The 25,309-nt window shown below is 45.8% G+C and overlaps 1 protein-coding gene across 2 annotated transcripts; it reads right to left on the reverse strand.

Annotated features, from left to right (window-relative positions):
* Positions 1-11,791: 11,791 nt before the first annotated feature.
* NELFB (negative elongation factor complex member B) lies at positions 11,792-24,481 on the reverse strand. 2 transcript variants are annotated; one of them, XM_075772455.1, is made up of 13 exons: positions 24,302-24,481; positions 23,901-24,064; positions 23,609-23,708; positions 22,655-22,885; positions 20,386-20,571; positions 18,888-19,000; positions 18,113-18,215; positions 17,021-17,116; positions 15,552-15,694; positions 14,511-14,617; positions 13,424-13,565; positions 12,484-12,592; positions 11,792-12,228 (listed from the first exon to the last, which is right to left on the reverse strand). In XM_075772455.1, exons 1-13 carry the CDS (start codon positions 24,401-24,403, stop codon positions 12,091-12,093), a joined length of 1,734 nt encoding a protein of 577 aa, XP_075628570.1. In that variant the 5' UTR covers positions 24,404-24,481; the 3' UTR covers positions 11,792-12,090. The 2 variants fall into 2 exon arrangements, with proteins under 2 accessions (XP_075628570.1, XP_075628569.1); XM_075772454.1 differs by lacking the exon at positions 23,901-24,064 and having other exon boundaries at positions 24,302-24,440.
* Positions 24,482-25,309: the final 828 nt, after the last annotated feature.

The raw sequence follows: 25,309 nt of genomic DNA on the forward strand, positions 1-25,309 counted from the left end.
CTGCACTTTAACACACAAGGTTTTGTTAAAAATTTCACCAATTCATCCTTAATACTGCGTAAGGTAGAAAACCCAATAACCTGTGAGTTAGTGCCAGAGCCAACAGCTCTTAACACGGCAGTTGGTTTCCAAACAGCTCGGTGACAGTCCCAAGCTGTAAGTTCTTTGATAATTGATTCAGAAAAGGAACGGGAAAGGCTGATTTGAGAGTGATGAAAGGCCAATTTGGAAGGGCAGGGCGGGGCACGGGAACTAGCCGTGGTGCTGAAGGGCCCCTCCAGCTGCCCCAGGGTACAGGGGTACAGGACGCTCCCCACGGCAGTCGGGCACCCCGAGTCCCCCCCATGAAGCTGCGGGTGTTTCCCCTCTGCCCCCCCCCCCCAGCCCGCACTGGTGCATATATTCAGCCCAAGGGCGCAACCTCGGCGTTGTCCCGGAGAGGTTTGGTGGGAGCAGAAGCACCTGCATGGGTCCTTCAATTTGTGCAAATGCTCTCAGCAGAGTGAAGAAGCAGTTAGCAAACTCACTGGGGACTCCTAAGGGCTTGGAACAATTAACAACTGAGCTGTTGCACACTGATAGTCATCAGGACAAGACAGATATGCCAATAAAATGCCTATACAAGGCTACTGCATAATGTAGGCACCCGAGTGCTGAAACAGGCCTTACCTGCAGATCAGAGCCTCCATCTGCTTCTCGAGTCGTCCATTGTTCTGCAAATGGTTTTAATTAAGAGCCAGCGCTCCTCAGATATATCATATCTCTCCTGCTGTTTTCAGACAACTCTGTACAAAAATGACAAGAAGGTCATATATGGATGAAGGTTGTGTGAAAGAAGTGGCATGGAAAAAAGTTCTCCAAGCCTGAAGTGAGGGAGGAGCAGGACCTGAGACGATAGGAGAGAGCCTGGGACTCAGGCAGGCTCTGAAGAACAGAAGGAAATGAAAAGCAGACTCTGGGGTGCAAAGCAGCCTGCCCCAGTTTTGGTGGGGCAGAAACGCATGCAGAGGACAACTCTTTCAGCTCACAGTTTAAGCAGATGCAAAAGGAACGGCAAGATAACCGACCCACTGACGCACTGACAAAATCTCATTCTGAAGCTGCGGAAGCAGCAGCACGTGCAGGTTTGCAGTTCCTTTGTGAAACCAGAGTGCAAACAAGGCCAGCTCGTGTCCAAGGCACTCAGTCCAGCTAGTTTGGCTGGAAGAAAAACCCAGAATACTTCAGTAGTCACCAAGCCCTTCATTCCTTGCAAGTGGCATGAAGGACCTACCAGCCTGACCGCTGCAACATTCCTATTCTTTTGGGTTGTGTAGTGTTGGAGCAAAGGCAGGGAGGAACTATGTCATTCTGCTACTCAGGGCCTATTTCCCTCTTTGTTGGATGACAGTTGAGGCCTCTTTACTGCTAAAGAGATTTTAAAAAAACAGGGGTGGAAGGTGCCAGTTCGTATTTATATTCATTGCAGCCCCAAGGGCACACTGCAACACCAAAGATCACCTTCCTTCAGGCTCCTTGGAAGCACCCATCGCCTCATTCTTCCACTTGGAAGGTGGTGCCACTGACTAACAAACCAGAAAACCCCCATGCGCTTCCTGAGCCTCACCATTGATCCAGAACTCACACAATCCCCAAACTGCATCACGGAAAGGCAGCAATAATTGTTTTGGGACAGTAAATCAGGGTTGACCTAAACTGTGTTTGACATTTTGTAATTATTGGCTTTTTAGAAGGAACTTCTGAGCTTCACCGAAAAGACAGTGATCCACATCTCCCTTGTACGGGGCCTGAAGGCTGCAGGGATTCCTCTAGCTAACAGGATAGACAGGGACTGGAAACATCAAACCTCCCCCACACAAGCCAAACTGAAAAATCAGGCCAAGCAGCTCCTACAACAGACCACAGGGTCACGGTCCAAAATTCCTGTGGAGTCCAGAGGATACAGAGATCCCCCACAGGTAGCAGTCTGCAAGCATCTGCGAGTGGAAGTACCTCCACATGGATACAGTGCTAGCAAAGGTGGATCTGAGGTGCGAGATCTCTGATGTCTTCAAATACCCCAAGCAGCACCCCGTTAGCTGCAGGGGTGCTTCCCGCACCTCCCACGCGCTTGTCCTCAGCCAAAGCCCATGAACACCATTCTGCCAGGGCAGGCGAGGTGGAAAACAGATTCCTTTCTCTGCCCTTTGGCCTCTCTTCAAGCAACCTGCTTGCAAAAAGCCCTCTATAATTATATGATAGTTCATTAGAGATTGTTTAAACAGAGACCACGGTGCTCATCTGGAGTAGGTGACAAATCTGGCTATGACCTACTGAACCAGATGTTTTGTTGTTGCTGCCCAGGCTTCGTTTCACGAGCCAGTAATGACTCTGGCCCAGTGACTGACATCTCGAATGAGGCTCCATGTGCAGTTCAGGGGAATAAACATCACCTGCAGACACATTTCTTTCCCCTCTCATTCATATCAGTGCTTCCTTCCTAAGCTCAGAAGTAGTCAAACAGATCTGGAACCAGAGAGAAAATACAACTGCCAACAGAGCCAGAAGAGAGCAGGTCTCAGCCTTCACAGCAGAAAGGAAAATGGATTTTCAGAGTTAAAAAGAGGCACTGCAGAATCTGTCAGCACCTTCCATAGCCTCATACGAGTCAACAGTTAATAAAAGACAAAGAACAGATGCTCTGAGACATATTTCTTCTGAAGATTTTTAATTGCTTCTACCTACAAATGTAGTTGAAAAAGAGGCAATATGAAACTTGCACTCTTAATCATCAGATTGCTTTGTATCAAATTGCTAATGACTCATCACTGGGATTTTATAAACATTTCACCACTTTTAAATTCTGTTAACCCTGATCAGACAACACAGCTATGGCACAGCAAATTGATGCTAATCCGAGGGAAAAAATAATACCAAAAACTACAAGTAACAATAATTGTCTCCTGAGCTCTGGACCTTTTATCTATGACAATGGCACAAGAACCAGCAAGGGTTCAGTCTGACTCAAGCTGGGTGGCTGGTTACAGGAATTATCTTTCTTTTTACCACAGAACTGGCGTTTGCAGAACCCGGAGAACAAGGAAAGACAGCGATACTCACTTCTGGGCTGCTGCCATCAATGCAGGCAGACGCAGAAGCTGTGGTCTAATACCGATACTTTTCCTTTTTCCTGAGCACAGGCTGAGCCCCACTGATCGGGAGAAGCAGCGACACGGACGCAGTGCAGCCGTCTATAAGCCCAGGTGAGATACCTTTACCCCTTGTGCAATTGTTTTGCAAGAAAAGGAAGCTGGTTTCACTGTATCCAGTTGTTCAGCCTTGTCCTTCTCAAACTCCCCTTGCAGGTCCCAGAGGCCAAAACGCGCCCACACAGATGGCTTAATTGCTTTCTGTGAAGTTATCCTTCAAGCTGGACTGACCTCGTTACCTTTAGTATGGTCTCTACGTGCTAATGGATGCTCCTCTGGTCACTGATGGTCCTGCTTGCACTGCAGAGGATGGTATTAGCCAGGTTTTAATTCTAAAATCCCCTAGAAAGCATGAAACTTTCCAACATCAGTGCCACCTGCCAGAAAAATCTCATTATTTGGGGCTGACATATAAACCCAGCGCAAAACTAGAGGCAGTTTGTAAGTGAATGCGCAGCACACAAGGGTGACAAAAGGCAAGGCCAAGCTGCTCACAAGGTGAGAGAGCCCCAGGTTCCTAAACACCCCAAGCTGAGCTTTGTCCCCAGGCAGAGGCCACCAAGCTGTAAACACAGGGAGAGCTGAGCACACAGAGCCACACATCACCCCTCTCTGCCCAGCCAAGCCACCAACACCGTCTGGCTGAATGTCCTGCCACCCTGGGTCAGCCTCCCTTGGGAACCCAGCTGGAGGAAAGGGTTACGGTGCTTGCCCTCACCTAGGTGGGAAAGATCTCTGCCATTCACACTGCCTGGTCTGCTGGGATCAGAGAAGGGAGAGGAGACAGCAGCAGAGAAGACAACAGAGCTGAAGATGATGGCACTAAGTGCCAAGTGCCCCAGGGCAAGAAGTAGAGGAGAGAACCTGGGAAGGAGCAGTGAATGCAGAGCATGTCCATGAACAGCAAAGTCTGGAGCAACCATAGAGTTGAAACCCTGTCTGAGGGGTCCTCAACACTGACAGTGACCTGAACTTGGGTGGAGCTGCCCTTAACCCCTGTTTCACACCCACAGGAAGCTCTGAGAAGCTGACTTGCCACTTGTTTTTAATGCTGAGCCTGGCTCTGGTGGAGGGACAGTGCTGGCAAGGATACCGAGAGCATGTCTGTGGGTTGAGAGTCATGGGGACGGAGCTTGGACCAGTCCTCCAGCCCTGCTGGGCTCAGACCTTATTAACAGAACAGCCTGGAGGGGAAATAAAGGTGAGAAAGCAAGCTGGAGAATGCAGAGAGCTCTGTGGTCACAGTGGGATCTATCAGAGCTGCAAAGACAGTTGCAGAAATACTTACTCCTCCTGAAAAGCTGCTCCATCAAGACATCTCTCCAGAGAGACAGCTGTATTAATAATGGCATTTGTATGCCAGGACAGACTTCATACCGCTCTACAAAAGAAAACATAATGCAGCATCTGTGTGTCATCCATCAAAATTGCAAGAAAGGCCAGAAACTCTCTAAATCACCCCGTGTTGTTCAGTCTCTGGTTCTGGGAGAGACTCAGAGCACTCAGGTACAGGCTGCGGCACAGCTCCTGCCCCACACAGCCCTGCTGCTGGCCACCTCCATCCAAACACCACCTCCCTTGGGCTGAGACACACCACCAGCATAAGAAGATCTAAAATAGTGTTTAGAGCAGTTAGAAGTATGTTTATATACACCTACAGGCAAAATCTGTGTTGTTCTCCATCCTCAAATGGCTGAACTATTCTAAAAAAGCTATCAACAAAATGATTTTCATGTCACACTGTTTTCTGGGCTAGATGCAACTCTTCCAAAGTCAATGCAAGACATTCATCCCAAGGAAGCTGGATAAGGGGATCCTGGCTTACAGGGAATGTCACATACCTACTCTCCCACCATGCACAACTCATCAGAATTAACCTAAGGGTGACTGTAAAGCCTGAACCATATAGCAGCTCTGCCAGAAAAGTATCTTAGCGAGCGATAATTCAGTTTTCTGCTCTGCAGCATCTGCTCCAGACTTTGTTAGACACTTCTTTTAAAAGTCCGTCTTCCCTCCAGCCATCTGCATCACAACCCATTGTTCCCAACCACTTTTCCAACGGATCCAACTGCCCACAGCTCTAAGGAGAACAGGGTGTTCTGCCAACAAGCTGATGCTTTTGAGCATTCAGATTTGCAAAGATGCATGACAATGCCTTCCAATTGCTGGGTCCCCACCTCTTATTATTCTTTAAGTCACAGCCTAGCAGAACCCACCCTTACAAGGGTCGCAGTGTGGCTTTTGTGGGACTATTTGGGAAATAGTGTCAATGGGTTGGAAACCAGAAGTTGGCAACCAGTGCTCTCTAGGAGGATAATTTCATGGCTATTCTTTCCCATCAATTTAGGTTTAATCCAGAGAAGCACAGGAGCTGCAGGCTGTCTGAATCCAGACCTCTTTTTGAACAAGAGGCTTCCTCTTATGGGTGGAAATTGGTGCAATGAAGTTTCTCACTGCACCCTAAAGATCCTACTGCAGCCACAGCACAACCAAAGGGTTCTTCAAAAGAAAGGCTTCTGAATACTCACAGTAGCTATACCCTATCTGCCAAGCTTCCCCATTTCCTTGGTGTCCTCCGGCTGCTTTGGAGCAAAGGAGGCATGAGAGATAAAACATCTTTGAGACTTCTCCTAAAGGCACTGGGTGGACACACACGGTGCCTTGTCAAAAGGCCAAGGTTTAAACACCTTAATTGGATGGACCCCAGCGGGAAATCAGAAGCCTTAGTAATAGGGAAGTACTAAAATACCTTTTTATTTTTTAAGGTAAAATGCTCATGTTCTTTTTGAGCATGTTCCAGCCAAGCAGGACCTGGAGAGATGTTGCAAATGCACTGGAACAGCATCAGCAAGAACCACACCACTATCTTCTTTCAGTGGTGTGGCTCTGCAGACAAGGAGTGTGCTGCTGTCCCACCACTCCTCTCTCCTCCTGGAGAAATCCACTCAGCAACGCACCTGGTGAGCTGCAGAAAGATTTTTCAAGGTGAGACGCATCTCACAGCACATCTGAGCTGATACACCATGTCAGCAAGCTGACACTGGTCAGTGAAAGGCTGTGCATCTGCCCAGTGAAAGGACTTGCCCTTCCCCAAAAAGAGAGCAGTAAACCAGACAGAGGTGTCACCCCAGCCTCAGGGAGCTCCAGGGAAGCAGGAAGAGACTTGCTGAACCACAGACAAAGCCAGGACGGTTAGGACCCCAACAGCACAGGGTGGTCAACAACAGGACAACCAGGGTGATGGTCACATCGTACCCTGGTTTGACCTCCCACTCACACCAAAGGTGCACATTGGGAACTAGTACCTATTGTGCAGTTTTGCACTTCTCTACAGCAGAAGTCTATTCAGGCCAGGAAGACACATCTACCTGCTTCCACCACACACTGCCCCAGTAGCCAACCTTTGAAATCATAGCCAGAACGATTTGGTGGGTCTCCAGGAGCTCCAGTAGTATGAGAAAGGATCAGAAAGGCTGTTTACTCTGGGACTGACAAGCTCTGCCCCTTCCCAGGGAAGCCCTCAGGACCGGCAGTCCTCCTTCCATTGTCCGGCAATGAACAGGTACAGCAGAGGAGGTAATGAAGGACACATCATGGGAAAACACTGCTTCTCTGTGGTCCCATGGCTGCTAAAATTAAGATCAAAAACCTGGACTATTTTTTGAAGCTTTAAATGTTCAAGAAAGGAAGTGCTGTGATTTTTGTATTGTCAGTAACTTCTCTGACCAGTTCACTTTGATGTATTTTCAGACCCATTCCCTGAAGTGCTACTGGTAAGGAACATGCTGGGACAGTGTTTGGGGCAGCACAGAGCCTACCTGCAGGAACCCACCTCTGCCACTCCAGACTGCTTTTGGGAAGGAGAGCCGGCCACTTGTAAGGCTGATGCCTCCTTGCTTTGGCCAACAATCAAGCTTTACTTGAGGCAGCACAGTGGGCTGAGACATGAAATTAAAACAATTCTTCATTATGAGGGTGCTGAGGCCCTGGCACAGGTTGCCCCGAGAAGCTGTGGCTGCCCCTGGCTCCCTGGCAGTGGTCAAGGCCAGGTTGGATGGGGCTTTGGGCAACCTGGGCTAGTGGAGGGTGTCCCTGCCCATGGCAGGGGGGTGGGACTAGATGATCTTCGAGGTCTCTTCCAACCCAAACCAGGCTGTGATTCTATGATAAGAACAAGAGGGGATTGGTATTTGCTTCTAGCTTTACAGGTAAAAGACACGATGGGCTCAAGTTTAAGGCAGGGAAGATGACTGTAAAGTATCATCTCCCTTATGCAGGGCTACGCAAAGGCCTGCTCAGCCTCCGAGGGTGAAAGCTGGTCCCTGGCGATTGCTGACAATTCTCCATCTTCAAAGAACCGGCTGCTCCGCTGGCAAGGCAGAGCCACACTGCCTAGGGAGCGGTGGGGGAGCTGGCAGCAGTGACCGGTTCATCCATCCCAGCAGAGCAGACCCCAGTTGGTCTGCTGGGACCTGTGCTCCAGAGTCAGACGGACAGGGACCACAGAGCAAAGTTCAGGACAGCTTGAGTTTTGTGTTCACTTCTGCAAGAAGACAGGCCAGATGTGGAGGCGACATCTTCCCAAACCCAACCACTACAGCTCAGCAAAGCAATCAAACAGATCTTGTGCAGGATGTGTGCTGCCCCTTCCTCCTCTCGCTGTACTCACTGCTGGAATCCTGTTTTGGTCTTGTGGAGGAAGCCTCTAAGGTCTCCCTCATGCCTGGTCTCTCTTTTGGTTCAACGCCTAAGCCACAGCCATTTCTGAGGTTGGACTAACACCTTTCTTTGCCCTGTTGGTTAAGAAATTCCACTGCTCTGGATTGCAGGCACATGCAGAGAAATTGAGGAAAAATATATTTCCTCTGGATTTCAGCCATTTTCTTTCTTAACATGCTTGCAAGAGAGTCAAGACAATAAATCCCCAATATCCCAGAGCTGGAAGTTCAGCCCAACTCATCACCTTGCTTCGGGAACGGACATTCTCACACACCAGTGTCACGTTCCCAATGGAGCAGAGCGCAGACACCCCAGGCCAGCACGGTGAACTGCAACCAGGTTCCTGAACCTAACACGCTACTGCTTTCAGCAGGAAGAGTCTAATCAGTTCTGCCCATGCACATTAACTTCTTATAATTCAATTATCTTCAAAGTTAAAGCTATGGCAGGTTTCCTTCACGCTGTTGTATAGAGAAGGCCAACAATCACCTGAAAATTAAACGGTTCCCAGCAAAACAGCGAGGATTTGCAATAGCTGAGGGGCATCCAGGGGGTCTTCATATTCTGTCTGGCCAAGCAGATGTTTGGTCTCCTTTTATCTCTGTCCACAAAGAGCTATTATCCTACATCAAATCAAGATGTCAAGTGGAATCTGGCTGTGTTTTGAAATGATGCTAGGCATGCATTGGCTGTTGGGTAGTTTGGCAGTAAACAGTATTTCACTATAGTAAGTTTTCCACTAATTTTCTATAAAACCTGGTTCCTCTGCTACCACAGGCCTCAGTAACTGGCTACTTCTATCAACTCTTGCAGTTAGAGTGCTCTATCAATCTTCTAAAGTAGCTCAATCCAAATTTGTTTCACAGCTCAACGTAAAATTTCAGTTAAATGTTAACCATCCAAAAAGCCTGAGGAACATCTCTGGGCTGTTAGCTACTCTGATCTCTCAGGAAACGCACACAGAAAGGACCAGATTGCTCAAGGTAATTAGAATTCATTGTAAAAATTCATTCTCCAGTCAGGCGCATCAGGTTTGGAGACAACACACATTTTTTCGTATCCCAGGTATCACACCGCTGTTGTAAAGACAAACTGTGACCTCAGGGTAAACAGGGAGCGATTCCAGCTCCCTGTGCCACGCCAAGCCGGGAGGGATTTCAAGCTGCAGCGTGTTTCGGGAAGGACAGGCAGGGCAGGCAGTGGTGCACTACCCTCTAGTGTGCACCCACTGCAGCGCACGCTGCACAGCGTCTCAGCTGGTGTCATTTCCACAGGGCTACGTACAGAGGCACCATAAAAAATGATTAAAAAAAAAAAAGAATTCTCTTACACAGCCCAGCTGTACTTCACCTGGTAGTTGTGCTACAGGACAGCACCATCCGATACAACAGGATCTGGAGGAGCAGAAGAGTGAGCCTCTCTGAGCGGGAACCCCAGCGCAGAACCCAGAGATGTCCTGGCCCCAGCCCAGGCGGAAAGCGAGCATCCTGCACGCAGGCTGCGCGGAGGTTTACACATACAACAGGACTCTGTGTAATTTCTGGCACTGGAGTGAAACCATTCTCATCTCAAACAATGGAAACAGACCAAGATGTTCACTACTAAACCAATGTTTTCTGAAAAGTGTCTCTTATCACATCTTGGTGCAAAAGGCAGGCCAGGAGAGCAGGGGCTGGCAGGCACTCTCATTCGCAGCTGCCCACCAATTTCACCTCCTCAGCCGAAGCATAACGGCCAGTTTGTGCTCCAGGATTTAATCTCTTCGTGGATCTAAAATCCTGGAAAAAAATCACCAGCAGCGTATCGTAGTACCGTGGGTACAGGCTGAAACACAAGAGGGTTTTTACCAAGTAGTAAATCACAGAGCCTGGATTAAAAGAAGTTGGTGCTGCAGGACAGTACCAAGTGAGCATGGGGTATAAGGGAAACCTTTAGTGACAGAGAGAATCCCTAACACAAACCCAAAATAACCTTCAAGTCTGAGCAGAGCACAGACCCGTGTAGCTTCATTGCGAAAGGTTCGCTCGCAGCGTGGGATGTTATTTTCTGTAAGTTACCATGACAATTTAAACGGTTTAAAAACAAAACTTTGCAAGAAAGACCCAATTGTTATACCCAGTTCCTGTTTCCAAGTCTGATGCCAGAACTGCCAAGAGCCTGCCAAAGGCAACAGACCCTGGGAGCTGAGGTGCACAAAGGCAGCGTGGACTAGAGGGCAGCGCCCCTGTCTCAGACACAAACCTAACCCGCCTTCCCAGTGCTCCCACGAGACACAGACAAGTCCCTGCATTAACAGAGAAATAAAGCACCAAGGTGATGAAGACAGGTGACGCTCAATTTCCTCATGCCACACTTAAGAACTCAGGAGGAAGAAAACCACACAAAGAGGGAGTCAGCAGCACTGGGGAGGGATTTCCACTGCTACTTAACTAGTGTCTGCTTTTTTCTCTTTTTTTTGGATACAGCTTCAGGAAATGGAAAAGTCTCATCAGCATGACTTGACACTGGGAGTGCTCAGGTCCCAGGAAACAAGGGCTGATGGGGAAAAAAACCAAAACCATCATATTCAGAAACACAACGCTCAAGAAAGTGACAGGACATGGCCAACATGGAGGGTGACTTCCAAGGGTTAATTGTGCCTGACAAACCCAATAACCTTCCTCAAAGGGATGCCTGGCTTGGTGGACGGGGGAAGCGCAGCGGGTAGCTTACCTTGACTTTAAGCAGCTTTTGGCACAACTGCCTGAATGCATACAGCCAAATCATTTTCATACATTCAGATGCTGCATGGAAAAGTGGCAGGACACCGGGCTCAGATGGTTGTGATCAACAGCACAAAGTCCAACTGGCAGCCCGTTACTCTCGGCATTCCTCAGGCGTCATTAACAGGGCTGATACTGTATAATGTCTCGATTTACACCTGGAGACAGTTCACACCCTTAGCGAGTTTGCAAATGATACCAAGTTACAGGCACGGCTGACACAGGGGCAGGGCTGCCAGCCAAAGGGACCCCCCTCATCAGGCTGTGGAAACAGCCTGACGGAAACCTCAGGAACCTCCAGGAAGGCAAATACAAAGTCCGGCTCTTGCACAACCTCGCCTAGGCTGGTCCTGCTGTGAGTCATGGGGTGGACCACAGACCCTCAGAGGTGCCTGCGACTCAGAGTAATTCACGTAGGCAGCTTCCTGATTACAGGGGACTGGGAAGATTCTTTTCAGGCTTATTGTATCTTGCTAAAAGCAGTGTGAAGTCCATTGTAAACTCACACAACTCATTCTTGTCCTGTGCCCATCTTCCTGCACACTCTACATTGAGGCAGCAATAAAAGCAGAACAGGAACTAACTGTAACAGTACAGCCAGTGACACAAATGAGCCATGAAGAACAGGCTATTTTTTCAAAGACAGCATTTCACTCCACCTACACTCAAACCCTATTGTCATTGGGGAATATTCTAGTCTTGGTTTGGGTTTTTTTTTTCCCCACTGGCTCCAGGACTCATTTCAAGCTACTCCTTTGGAGAAAAGTGGGGAAAAAAGGGGAGAGAATGATTCAATTTCTGGCCTTCTTTGTAAGAGCCTAGCTGAGAAGATGACTGTTCACTGCTGCTTGGTCTACTGACAGTAGCGGACATCTCTGACTAATGCAGCATGTCTTACCATGTACCAAAAGAGCTAAAACCTCGAACAGGAAATTGTATCAGCAGAGCTTAACTCCTCTGACATCTCCTTCTGTTGAGCATCTTCTCCGAAGACCCAGAGGAGCAAACCAATGGCTGAAGAAAGCTCTGGTTAGCCTTTAGGAGTTTGCAGGTACCATAATGGGAGTTAAACACTCATTGATCAGTTCTTAAAGTAGAGTTTAAAAATACAAGATGCTAAGCTTAAAAATATGCATTTTCTTTTGGGGGAAAAAAAAAAAGTACAGTCAGATTTTAAGTGGATCTACAAGAAGACACTCAGCTATCTTTAAGAAAAGTAAACCTTTGCAATGTACTGCATACAGAGTTTTCTAACCAGCCAGCGAGATGGGTCAACTGCAGTTTCCTGAAAGAGCTTCAGTGGCTTTTTTTTGTTGTTTCCACCCTGTAGCAGAGACACTTGAAAGGCAGTACAGTGCCTTCACGCTGCAGACCACTAGGTTATTTCTTCTCCTGTCTCACTCTTGCACTACAGACATAGCTCAGCGCGAGGCTGGTGTGGGCACAGTGGGCAAGGGCAGCTCCATGGAGGGAGTCTCAGTCGCTTCAGCTGGACTTGGCTTACGAAGCTCCAGTTTCTCAGTGAGCTGGTTATAAAGCTCCTTCACAGCTTCCCCACTCTGCAGAATGAGAAGTAGGGAGGGGAAAAGCAGAAGAGTCATACTTCATTCTAGCTGCTACCAGCTAGAACACTAATCATGCAACTAGCCTGTGTGTTTTAACACAAACCAACACAGAAAGAGGAAGTTACAAGGTAATTAACACACAACTTAGTACACTTGGAAAACAGAGCTCATGTTCTATTAGCCAACGTCTGGAAAGGCAGCTGCTTTACTTTGCAATTAATTTTCCCTTTCTCATGCTTCCCTTCTTACCTGCTTGGTGGGTTCCAAAGCCTTCTGGAGAGACTCTAATTTGGCAGGCGCCACTTTGTGATGCAGATGAAGCAGCAGTCTTAGCACATGCCTATGTACGTTCTCCTTTCTGCGAAAAGCAATTTTAAAACAGAGTAACCAATATAAACAAACACCATCTTGAGAACAAGCAAGCTACAGTAGCAACAGTAACAGAATAATTCACACACCCACTGACTGGCAGCTTTGTTATAATTTTCCAAAACACCTGAGAATTGCAGCCTGCATGCTACAAAGTGCTAACCCCGTCTTAAGACTTTCAAGCAATTCATGTAATTATTCAACAGGAGTGGACTAACTGCAGCAACCATGAGGAGGAAGGGGGAGATTTTAAGCACAGACCGTAGCACGTGGCAGCAGCTGGTCTCTCTGTTGGACAGGCCAGATGCAGATGCAAGAGGATGTTTGTCCCTCCGTATGCGTGGAGGAAGTGGTAGCGGCAGCACACGCTGCTATGCCTGAACAGCAGTTCTAGTCACTTCTGAGGAAGCCTCCTGGGGGTTAGATCTGGTCTGCAGGCCACCAGTTGAACCGCACGGACTTAACAGAATTAACAGATACCAACAGATTTTCTGTGTGCCGCTGATATTGCAAAGAGCTGAAGATAACTCTTCATATCCAGAGCTACTGCAAAGCATGAAGGCTACCGTCTTTTGCAACTCCAACTTATCAATAATGAATTACAGTTTAGGTAATAATTTATAATTGACACTTAACAATTTTGCTGATAAAAACTTGATCACAAAATACAAGCCTTTCCTTAAAGAAAAAAAAACATCAGGCTAATATTTCCACTATATGTGAAGAGTGTGCTGAACTATTATTAAACTATAGTTCAAAGTAGCACAACCTCTCTGAGCTATCCTGCCAACTCACTTCCCCTGAGGAAAATCAGATTTACCTTGAGCAGGCAGTGAGAAAGAAGCCATCAAAGAGACTGGTACAGAACTCCTCAAGTGAAAATTCATCACCCAGCAACGTGAGGTTACCAGTAAGGAGATGCAGAAAAATATCACTGAAGGCCAAGTCACTGAATGTCTCAACTGTACAACATGAAAGAAAAGGTAAAAGATTGAGACTGACGAGGAAGTGCCAAACCCTGACTACACAGCAGATGTTCCTGCTGAAAACTTTGCAGTGAGATTTCCTTAGTGGCTTTTAAAACAGTGGCTTTGATCTTCCAGACATAAAAGATTAGGAGCAGAGGGGTTAGAAGAATACATAGAAAGCCTGCATCTCCACCAAGGCTGAAGTCACAAAGTAGCTTGCTTCTGCCCAAATCACAAAGTCCCCTCCTACCCTTCTCCACCATCATGGCCATATCCACCTCCTTGCACTCCCCAGACCTTGTAGTGAGCAAATACAAATCATTTACCCATGGAAAACTCACCCGTGTAAATGAGCTGACAGTCCAGCAAAGGGTTCAAAGAACACCAGAGCTGGGGTGAGGGAGTGGGAAGTGAACCACCGCCGCCATTACTGGGAGCTGCAATTCCCAAGATTGCTTCAGAGCTCTCATGCAACTTATCCCAGAAAAGTCAGTGAAGAAGGTAATCCCAGGGAATAATTTAAGGCTGCATTCAGTCCTGTTTTGTTACGGTTTTTTTCACCATACAAAGCCAATTCCCAAGAATTTCTGGCCACATGCAATTACTATCAGCAGTAGCAGAATTAAGCCTCCTGCTCTTTTATCTTTCAGCTTCATTCCAAACAGTTCTCAACTAATCTCATCGTTAATACCGCCTTTGATCTAAGGAACTACTGACCTTCAGTCACTACCCCTAAATTCTTCGATCAGCAGAAAAGTATCCTAACTCCAGACAAAACCACACACTTCTGCAGGGCCTTACAACTAAGGCACCAGAAGAGTCAAAGGCAGAACATTAAGTCTTTGACTTTGAAATCACTTTCGCTCCAGGTTTACTTGCCTCCTGGGTGTCCTGTACAAAGCAAACAGCTACAGAACAGATGACAAGACAAAAACTTACCTAGTGCCGGCAGGAGCCTAAGGAAAGCATTCTTATTCCTCTGTTTAGTGATGTGAAGGATGTAATACAGGCCAATCTCACAAGCTATTCTGTTCTCCTGCAAGAATCTGTTACGGCAGAAGCAAAGTTTCTTAATAAATAAAGCTAAACCAGATTATTACTTGTTTTGAAAGAGGGTTAGAGGGTTTAAAATACTGTTGGATAGCAATCAAGCTCTTACAGCAGTGGCTAACCTCAAACCCACTGAAGAGCAGCTAGCTACTCAGTGACTGATCATCACTATGTCCACCACCATGGTTCAGAAAAATTTGCCATTCAGCAAACATTGCACTGTCTCACAATCAAACAGTTGGTATTAATAAGTGCTCATTCAGAATGGGTTTTAGAAGCAGCTCAAATACTCAAAAATGACATAAAGTCCAATATTGTTTTGTTTTAGTTTCCCAAAGGTCAAATACCAACACTGTCACAGAGGAGAGTACAACTACCGGATATAGTACTCCACATTCTGGCATGCAGATAAGAATTGTGCTGGAAATTAGTGCAAGATCTGAATACAACGTAGCATGTAGAGGTTTTATTTATCTTTTTGATGTCCCTGGAGCGATAGGTTATCAACAGAGAATGAGCGTCTGTGTGACAAAAATGCAAACTGTACGATTTACAACAGCACTCTTCAGAAGCCAGCAGGGGCACCTGTCCAGCTGCACCCAAATATCACTCAAACACTCATCGTTCACTGCTTGGGAAGCCACACAAGAAGCATAGTTGAAAGCAGTAATACCAAATACTTTCATATTCTATCTGCCAAAAGAATGGTCATTACAAGAAACAAAATTTATCTACAAAAAATAGTATTTGAGGAAACCTGTTCTGCTAAAGGAAAAGTTCAGGCTTAATTAACCAGGATTAAATCTTGCTCCAAGAAAGCTTTCATTTTACCACATACAGTGTTTTCTCCTGTCAGTACTGGCTGGCTCCTTGATGTTTTACTTTGGTAACAAGACTATATCTACGAAGTTGGTAAGGCAGATTACGTACTTGGTGAAAGCTTCAGGAATGGTGCTGGGATAGGGAATTGGCCCCTTCTCCTCTGAGGGCAGCTTCTGATCGACATTGAAGGTGTGATCATCCACCACAAAGGACATCAGCATAGGCAAGAACTTTGTGATCAACTCAGCTTCCTTAAGGGATGGAAGAACAGAGGGAAAAGAACAACGCTTTCATCAATCAGTTCATGCCACGTAATGGTCCCAGAGTGCCATAACAAATAGTCAGGCAATATTACGAGCCCCATTCTATGCTTAGGAAAACAAGCTTTCACACATCCAGTTCCAGTACAAATTCTCAAATAATTCACTTCCACATGTTCCACTGGTAATTAGGAAAACTGTACCTCCCCTCACCTAGAGAAATACTGCTCAAATTCTTTGAAAATTATGTAGCATTTCTTCTGAGAGACCTTTTCCAATACTGCTGCAAGCACTGCATGTTAAGAATGGTACCAAACTGCTTTTATCAACAATTACAAATCATTTCCCTAAACTGAGTGATCCTTCTCTAGAATAGCAACAATAAAGAGCATCTCCTTGCACAAGGCAGATCAACCAACGTATCAGATACAGGTTACAGCCTATGGAAACCACAAATAAAACAGATTTTAAATACATATTTGGAGATTCCCTTTAGGAAAAATGTTGACAGTTTCTTTCTAAGAGATTCACAAGGGCACCTCTGCAAGTCAAATCACAGTGCTACTCTTGGATTTTCGGTCACCCTCACTGTTACAATCTGAGTATTAATGCACACCCCTTTCTGTGGTGAATTTAAACACGCAATCAGCCAGTAATATATATTTTGGAGACTTCAAATGTCCCTCTAGGTAGACATTTGCTGCTTTACAGTTCAGAACAGAAACAGCAAATTTCTCTTGAGAAACAGTCCCGCTATGCAACACCATGGTTAGCCTTCCTGCCATCAGCTGAACGTATCTGCTCCCAAACTCCACTAGGGCTGCCTGTAATACTGGGCAAAGTACTTCCAAAGCATGGAAAGATCGTAGCTGAATGTGGCACTACACAAAATTGCTACAATAGGCAGCCAGAAGGGCAACACATTTTTCATGTCAATGAAAAGCTGCTACACTGCTACCAGAGTTTCCAACCAGCCTCTAAAATCCTGCGTTCCTCATACAAGATGTGTTTTACAAGCTCATTAGTTGTGTAGGAGATCCCAGGAACAATGAGCAATCAGCACAGAATTTAACAGAGGTACAGTCCGATTTTAAAACAGTAAGGGCCAGGCATTCTCGTAAAGAAAAAAGGAGGTGAGCGAAGCTTACAGCACGTCCACTTGAGCTGCTGCTCTGTGATCACTTACAAGTTTTTTCTAAGAAAGCTATGATGAGAGGTACGTAGAATGAAAGCTAAATCAGGGATGCAATAAAATAATAAACAAGTCTAAATTTGTTTAATTAAATGTGTTAAATTCTAAACATCAAAACGGCTCACCATTTTTGGTTCCTTGAAGACTTGACTGTCAATCATGTCCCAGGCCCCCTGTCCCAAAGACAGCATCCTAAGGAGCAGCAGCAGATCTGGGCTTTCCTTGAATTTTAAGGGAAAGAGAAAACCAGCTATTTTGATCTTCCACAAGCTGTACATATAGATATTTATTTGAAGGTAGTGGTTTACATTCAAAGCTCTCCTGGATTAGCAGCTTTATCAAAGACTGCTAGTCTCTGTTCTCTGATTTAATTGACAACTGATTCAATTGACAACTGATTCCTCAAATGGGAATCAAGTAACAGACACACCTGAGGGTTTATGGTTTTGTAACATTTTAAAAATGTTTTTGTAACATTTTATAATGTGCCAAGAGATATGGCAGCCAGTCTGATCATGACATCATTTTTACATGGGTCCAGTCAAATTAATACACTGAAATATGTGTGACAGGATAAATCTAGTCACCTCAACAGAAGTAAGAAAGAGAAAGCACGTGTAAGAATGACTTTTTTTTTATATTGTGCCCTGAAACCAAAACAATTTTCAGTCTTAAACTGTCACGAGGGAGTTACTCAATCCAACAATAAAATTTAACAACTCAGGGATAAAACCAGCAAACACCTCACACTGTTCAGACACCTGTAAGGCTACCCTCCATCAACATTTAAGCACCTTCTGCAGATACTACTTGCAGGAACTGTATTATATCGCAGCCAACAGACCAGAACAGTGTAAACTAATCCATCGCATTTACTGTGGCAGGGAAAAAAGGCTGCTGCTGTTAGGCAAACTGATAGAAGGACAAAGCAGGGAGGCACATATTCTATATATGATACTATACATGAACAGCCGTTAGGATAGAATGAGCCATGTAAATTCGTTGTCGGAACACTCCAAAATGCGTTTCCAAACAGTGCTCCTGCAGAGCTCACAGGTATGTGCTACAAATAGATAGGTAGTATCACGTTTCCCTTATTTCAATTTACACATGCATTTGAGAACTTAACCGTACTTCTACAGTGCCAGCCCTTTGTTGATGAATGCTGTTCAGTTAAGACTATTGTTCAGATTAGGTACACAAGCTGCAACACTCACCCTGGGTAAGGTGTCCTGCCCAACCAGGTCTTGCAGGTGCCTTATGGTACTCAAGGCTAAGGTGTTAATGGCAAAGGGATCGCACAAGATCATTGATAAATCCCTGAGAAGCAAAACCGAAATACATGTGATACATAACAAACAACCTCGCTGCACAGTTTCATATCCAGCTGTAGGATACCAGTGTGTTTCACTACAGCGAGATGTTTGAGTACATTCTTTATTGTAATCCTGCCAACTATCAGACGTAACATAAGTAGCATATGCGTGTGTACACTGTATTTTTATAAACACACACACTGCTGTCTTTAAGAAGAAAGGCAGACAGAGGACAAGTACTGTAACAATACCTTTACCATGATAATGTAAAACCTGAAATTCTGTCTTTTGTTACCTACAGGTGTCCACCTGACGAACCTTCTTCTGCCTTGTGAAAACACCATGAACGTTATTTCTTTGGCCTGAAGGAGCATGCTATACGAAAACAATTACTAAAGGTCTTCTGCACTGAAACCAAGCAGATCCCCCACAGTCGGTTACCAGGCGACGGGGCAGACTCAAGGGCGGTAACTTAGGCAGTACAAGCTATGTCACCAGACGTGCCCGGCCATGCCCTGCTGCATTAATGCTCATGAATGTACCGGATTTGACCGCGCAGAAGAGCTAGTGGCTGTCAGCTGGCTCTGGGAAGTATTAATGCCTATAATAGCTGTCAGATGTTGTGACTGCCAGGAACTCCTTTTAGGTTTCTCAATAAACAGCCCAAGTGCCTTACCCCAACACTTGTTCTTGTCCTTTCTTCACTCCATCCAGAAACCCTTGCAATTCCCGAGCTCTCTTGTTGTCCACAAACTTCTCCCGAATGCAAGCATCAAGGCACCAGGTGAACTGTTTACAAAAAAGGAGAAAGCTTTATGAACCACAGCAACTCATTAAACCAGCAATAAAATGCATGATATCAGAGAAAACAGGTTCAGAATGACCTCCAAATATCTGGAATTAATAAGTTTTGTTACTATATTCAGGTACAGTAGCAAGCTGGTCACAAATACAGGAGCTCATAAACATAAACGTTCCAAAAGAAGGTCAGAGATACCAATAACCTGGTAACGCTGCTCCTCACCTCCCAAGAAAGGCATTCCCTGGCAATTAAGGAGCAGGCATGCTTAAAATATACTGCTGCCCAGCACCCCTGATCAATGTGGATTTAAACAAGTAGGAGGCTCACACAGAAGGAGCATCACTCAGCAAAAGTAATATGGGATATTTTAGCCATTGCAATACCACTCCCACCCTCTGAGTAGGGGATATTAACAGTAGAGGTGGTTCTGCTTTAGTTGTAGTAGCAAAATGGAAAAAGACAGTTCAGTGAAACATTGTATTTGGCCCAAACTTAAGGGCTTTTTCCCCTTTCAGAAAACAACATATATTTCCTCCCAACATTTCAGCTGTCAAAAAAACTCAACTTGCTGGATTTCTGAGATGCTTTCATCATGGCTTACTGTCCTTGCAGCAGTCACTGCGTTTTGCAGTGGCAAAATGAGGTTGCTGAAAATGATCTGTAACTTGAACAAGAATTGCCCTTTTCTATTCAGTCACTGTCTGTAAACTGATTTTGGGACTCTTGATCAGAAGACATTAAAAAGCATGCAGTAACATTTATCATCACTCTAGGAGATAATTTCTATAAGCAGAATACACATAAAGCAAGATCACTTAAGAGAAAAAGCCTTGTTCTAGATCAGAGTGATGCTCACCATGGACAAAGGACCAGTAACAAGATCCAGGTGTGACATTAACACATCTGTCACCCCCCAATATTTTAATAGTTTAATGCTTTGTTAGAATTCAAGATCCAAAGTATTTAATGTTACACACACAGCTTACTGACAGATGGAGCATACCACACCAGGCACATCAGGGAGGGAAGCGAGCTTCAATTAAGAACCTGGGGCTAGCTAATGTTTTTTATTATTTTATGCAGCATCTACACAGGTCAGATTAGACATTGGTTTTAACACTGCACAAGTACCATAAATTTGAATGATTTATGGGTTATGAAATGGAAGCAAGCTGCTGGTTAACCAAGATGAAATTTTCACCTGAAGTTCCAAGGCATATAAGATGACTTTTGGATTCAAGGTCTGAACTCTCTTCACAGAGAGGAGTCATCTTCTCTGGGCTGAAGTCCTGCAGGGCAGCAGGTATGCACAGGAGTGGGCGAAACAGAAAATTCTCCAGTAATACTCCTATCTGTCCCACATGATTAATACCTTATGACAGGGGTCAACGGTGCAGATTTCACTGATTTCCAGGTCATGCAGTGACATCAGGAGCTCTGCCCGTAGCGTGCAGTAATGAACATTCCTTGTCCGAAGGAACAAGGTTCTCAGAAACTGCAACACCATATCGTAGAGCTTCACGTTCTTCCCAATCATCTGGGTCAGCTTCTGAACCACCTAAACTCAAAGTGGAAAAAATACACATTCAGTACCAAGAGATACTGTTATTTCACACACGCAAAATATAAATTCATTATTTTACATGATTTATCAGGATAAAACATCTGCATTGACATGAGTTCCTGAAAGGAAGTATTTATACCAAGATTTCCAAGAGCATTTGTTCAAGAGATGTTCACCAAATCTTTCACAGCCATAATGGAAGAATAAAGAATGTCAAGAAAAGGCTCTCTTGCAAAAGGAAAATTGAAGCATTTGTAAAATAAGGTGCTCAGCTATGTGAAACAGGTAAGAAGCAGTACCTGTTATTGATGGATATAATTTACAATTACTGTTAACATGAATGAAACTCACTTTTCTTTGGAAGTCTTTTTGTATTTCTATCTACCTTCAGGCTATGGGCATAAGAATGAAGGTGAAGGCTTCTGCTGGCTTTGGCTGAGATACAGTTAAATTCCTTCACAGTAGTTCGTATGGAGCTATGCTTTGGATTTGTGCTGGAAATGGTGTTGAAAACACAGGGATGGTTTAGTTACTGCTGAGTTGTGAGGTCAAGGCCTTTTCTGCTCCTCACACCACCCCACCAGTGAGTAGGCTGGGGGCACACAAGGAGTTGGGAGGGGACATGGCTGGGACAGCTGACCCCGATGACCAAAGGGATATTCCAGACCATATGGCATTGTGCTTAGCAATAAAACTGGGAGTGGAGGTTGGCAGCGGGGGCCACTGCTCAGGGACTGGCTGGGCATTGGTTGGTTGGTGCAGAGCAATTGTTTTCATCTGCATTGCTTGTCTTTCTTGGGTTTTATTTTCCTCTCTGTTGTTTTTTTCCTTACAAATTTCTTTTTTAAACTTTCTCTTTAATTATTAAACTGTTTCCATCTCAACCCATGAGTTTCTTTCTTTTACCCTTCCGATTCATCCCCATCCCACCAGGGATGAGTGAGGAAGCAAACGTGTGGTGCTTAGTTGCCAACCAGGGCTAAACCACATCTGCAGTATAAACCTGAACTAAATTGCACCAGAGCACTTACACTAAATGGGCTTCTGAAAGCAAACCAGACCCAAACCAATCCCCCCATATAACAAATGTGCTACTCTCTCTGAAATTAAGCTTTATATTGCCTTATCACTGCAATTCCTTAGCGTTCTTGATAGCAAGGTCCTTACAGAAACTCTGATATTCCCTTTTGGAGCAAAAGACTCCTGAGGTAAAGCGCCATGTTACAGCAGACACACTGTAATGGCTTGCTGTTGCCAAGAAGAGGAGAGCCCCACTCCACCTAACGCCTGTGCCACTGCTCCCTCCCACATCCGTCCTGCCTGCGTGACCCAGCCCATCTCCTTGCAGCGGCTTTGGTGCCAGCTGATCTCTTCTTTGAGCAGATCCAACTCACTGTCTTAGAAAACTACTTATTGGGTTTATTTGCTAGAGTTTCTGTAGCAATTACTGAGCTGAATCAACTCACGGAAGGGTCTGATAATCGCCAGAGCTACAGGGAGGGAGGGAGCAGCACCTGCCCTTCCCGTGGCTGAGTGTTGGATCAGCTCAGCCACCTCACGTAATTTCATTCAAAGAGCAACTTTTCTGAATGCCAGCTTACATACAACTTTCAATGTTCCTTTCCATTTTTACAAGAAGAAAAAAAAAAACAAAGCAAAAAAAAAAATTTCTTGGGCTATGTCCTGCTAAGAAAAAGTCCCAAGAAAAGAAATTTAAGATATTCAAACTGATTTGATAGAGATGCTCATCACTCAGAACAGATGAGGGGTATTAAAGCCAGACTGAGCAATAAAGGAAAAAATTTGGCCTTACTATTTTTTTAAAAGCACATAAACAGTTTAGAACATTAATCAATTATTACACAGTGTTGAGTAGCTACTAAAATAATTCCTGTTGCTTTCACCATAATACGTACGAGAAAACAGCCTAGAATTTCTTGCAAATACTCTGTCTAGCCAAACAACTTCAGGAGTGAAGTTGGGTGGGTGAAATGGACACTCTGTTAATCGGCAAGGTTGACTGCAAGCCAACGAATTCCATCCACAGGCAGGCAATAAGAGGCTTCCTTGTCCTTACCTCTCCTTGACGTCTTGTTTTGGGAGACGGACTGAAGAAATTGTGCAAGACAGAAATATCATTACTGAAGAGAATATTTTCTTTCTCCAGGATATATTGCTTCAGAAGCGGAGATACCTCATCACCAAACAGAGCCTGGTTATCCTGCCAAATCTGGCGCTTCACCTCCACTGCACATGCTTTATACAAATCCTTATCGGCCATTACTAACTTCAGCTTCTTTTCAGGGACCTGTGATCAACAGAGCAGTTACCGAAGTGCAGAGCAGCTTACCTGCTGCCTGTCCAAGCAATAAGTAACCAACTACAGAAGATGTCTTAAGTCCTAATCTCAGGCAGTCTGGTAATTTACACAACAGGTAGTTGTGTAATTAAACAACAGGTAGTATCACAGACTCACCTATTGCCTTCCCTACTCCTGTAACAGTAAGCCAGTCCTAAGACACTTAGACTTCCTTTAAAACTATGATGCTAAGATTTGGGGTGATGTTTCAAAATTCAGTAACTTATAAAAGTTCTAGTAGCAGTTTTGAATCCATTACCTTAAATACAATATGATGCTTTTAATAAGGCTACTCCTACAGATCTTCCTTTCACAGATCTGAATCTCACTCCTGTCTACTTCTAGTTGCATTCTTCAAATCTTATTTTCTACTCATCACAGATTTTTAAATCAGCTGTGGAAAAATTCACCTATCAGTGAACTTCACTACTTTTAGGAAGCTATACGTATTGAATAAAACAGGGAAACAGTCTCATCCAATTATGAAAATGTAACGTACTTTTTGAATTACTCTACTAAGTTGTTAACAGATATAAGAATGTAGTAAATCTTCAGTCAGTTCCTAACACTGAATGACAAACTTGCAGAAGGTCTGCAGATGGAGCATGCAGCCCAGCCGGCACAGCTAAAAGAAGATGTAACGGAACAGGCCAATTGGCGAAGCGGTCTTACCTTGGGCAAGTGCTTCATGACGCACATTACCACAGGCTGTATGGAAGGCATCTTGACCAGGGAAAAGCTCTTCTCTAGAAGATCTTCCAGCTTCTTGTATCTGAAAACATGTAAGAGCAAAAGACTAAGTACCATGTTACAGTAAGGGACCAAAGTGGCTCATCTTAAAGCCACTGGAACTCAATCCCCCAGGAACCCAACTCTCCTTTGCAGAAATTGCTTGCCCGCTATGACTAATTTTCACACAAAATTCCCAGCCCTCTCCAAATATCCAACAAGACTGCCGACAAACCTCTCCTCAACCTTCCCTTCCAAAGCGATGGCAGAGACCCTCTCCAACAGCTTCTCCCTCAGCTCGTCGAAAACCGACTGGTGGAACTCCAGCCGGGGGGTGCCGTGCAGGTCCAGGAAGGGCAGGGCGGACTGCAGCGAGGGCAGGAGCACTCCATTTTCTGTCTGCCAACACAAACACCGGACAGGGGTGGAGGGGGGTGGCGTGGGGGGGGAGGTTAGCCGGCTCCGCTAGCCAGCAGACGACAGCAGAGACTGCTAAAGACATGCTGCTTAAAAAATAAAAAGAGAAAAAACCCCACAAAACTGACCCCACTTCGGGCCTTCTCGTGTGCCCCATCACCCCAGAGCTCCGGCCTCTCACGGGCGGCCCGGGCCCCGGTGCACCCCCGCCGCCCCCACCTGGAACTGCTCGATGGCCTTCAGCGGCTCCGTGCAGTTGGTCAGCGTCTCCTTCAGGTCCTCGCCGTTGGCCACCCCCAGCTCCTGCAGCCCCGCGTACATGGCGGCCTGGCCGGGCCCCGCCGGGCCCGCTCCCGCCACAGCTCCCCCCGCTCCCGGGTCCCCCAGCACAGCGCGGTCCGGCGCTCTTCCCCGCCCCGCGGAACCCGCTCCGCCGCACAAAGGTTCCGCCGCTACTGCCGTGGGGGGAAAAAAAAAAAAAATCCGACTTTGTCCTTCGTGAGATCTGCAGCCAGGCGCCAGGACCGAATGGAGCTGCGTCAGTCCAGCCCACCGCAGAAACCCCTTTGGCGTCTGCCCACCAGTTAGTATAACTATCGAGGCAAAACCTATGTGATTTAGAGCCCCTCAAACCACTTGGGTCTGTCTACAGACCCCCGTGAACCCCGACATCCAGGCAAGAGAACGGATGCGCTCTGCTATTCCCAGCCATGAGCTACTGCAACGCCTTTAGGTGCCTCATTTCCCCTCTCCTCCCAGCTGCAAAACCAACCCCTGCGCAGATGGAGGCGCACGCTGCTCTGCTGGCAAGTGGTTTCTACGAGAGTGGAGCAGGACTGGCCTGACCATGGCAGGATCTGGCAGCTCCTCCATAGCTCCTGGATATCCTTAGGTGTCAATATATCGGATATTGGTATAAACTACCATGACCAACCCACAGGCATGAGCACTCGGCCAACCACCCCGGTGTGAGCAGCCACTACACGTATCCCACATGCAGCGTTTCTTTGAGACAGGAGGACGGCGGGGGCACTTGTTTTGTTTGCGGCACAAATCCTCACCAGCAAAGCGCGTGAAAGCCTGCGTGTCCTCCCGGGCAGCCGGGAGAGCAGAGGGAAGAGGACTGTCGGCACTCTGGCAATTTAATCTACGTCCCTGTTGCAAAGAGCGTTGTCATCCCACACATAAGCAAAACAAAGAATCACAGAATGGTTTGGGTTGGAAGGG

Source organism: Balearica regulorum, chromosome 20, assembly GCF_011004875.1.
Source record: "Balearica regulorum gibbericeps isolate bBalReg1 chromosome 20, bBalReg1.pri, whole genome shotgun sequence".
NCBI lineage: Eukaryota > Metazoa > Chordata > Aves > Gruiformes > Gruidae > Balearica > Balearica regulorum.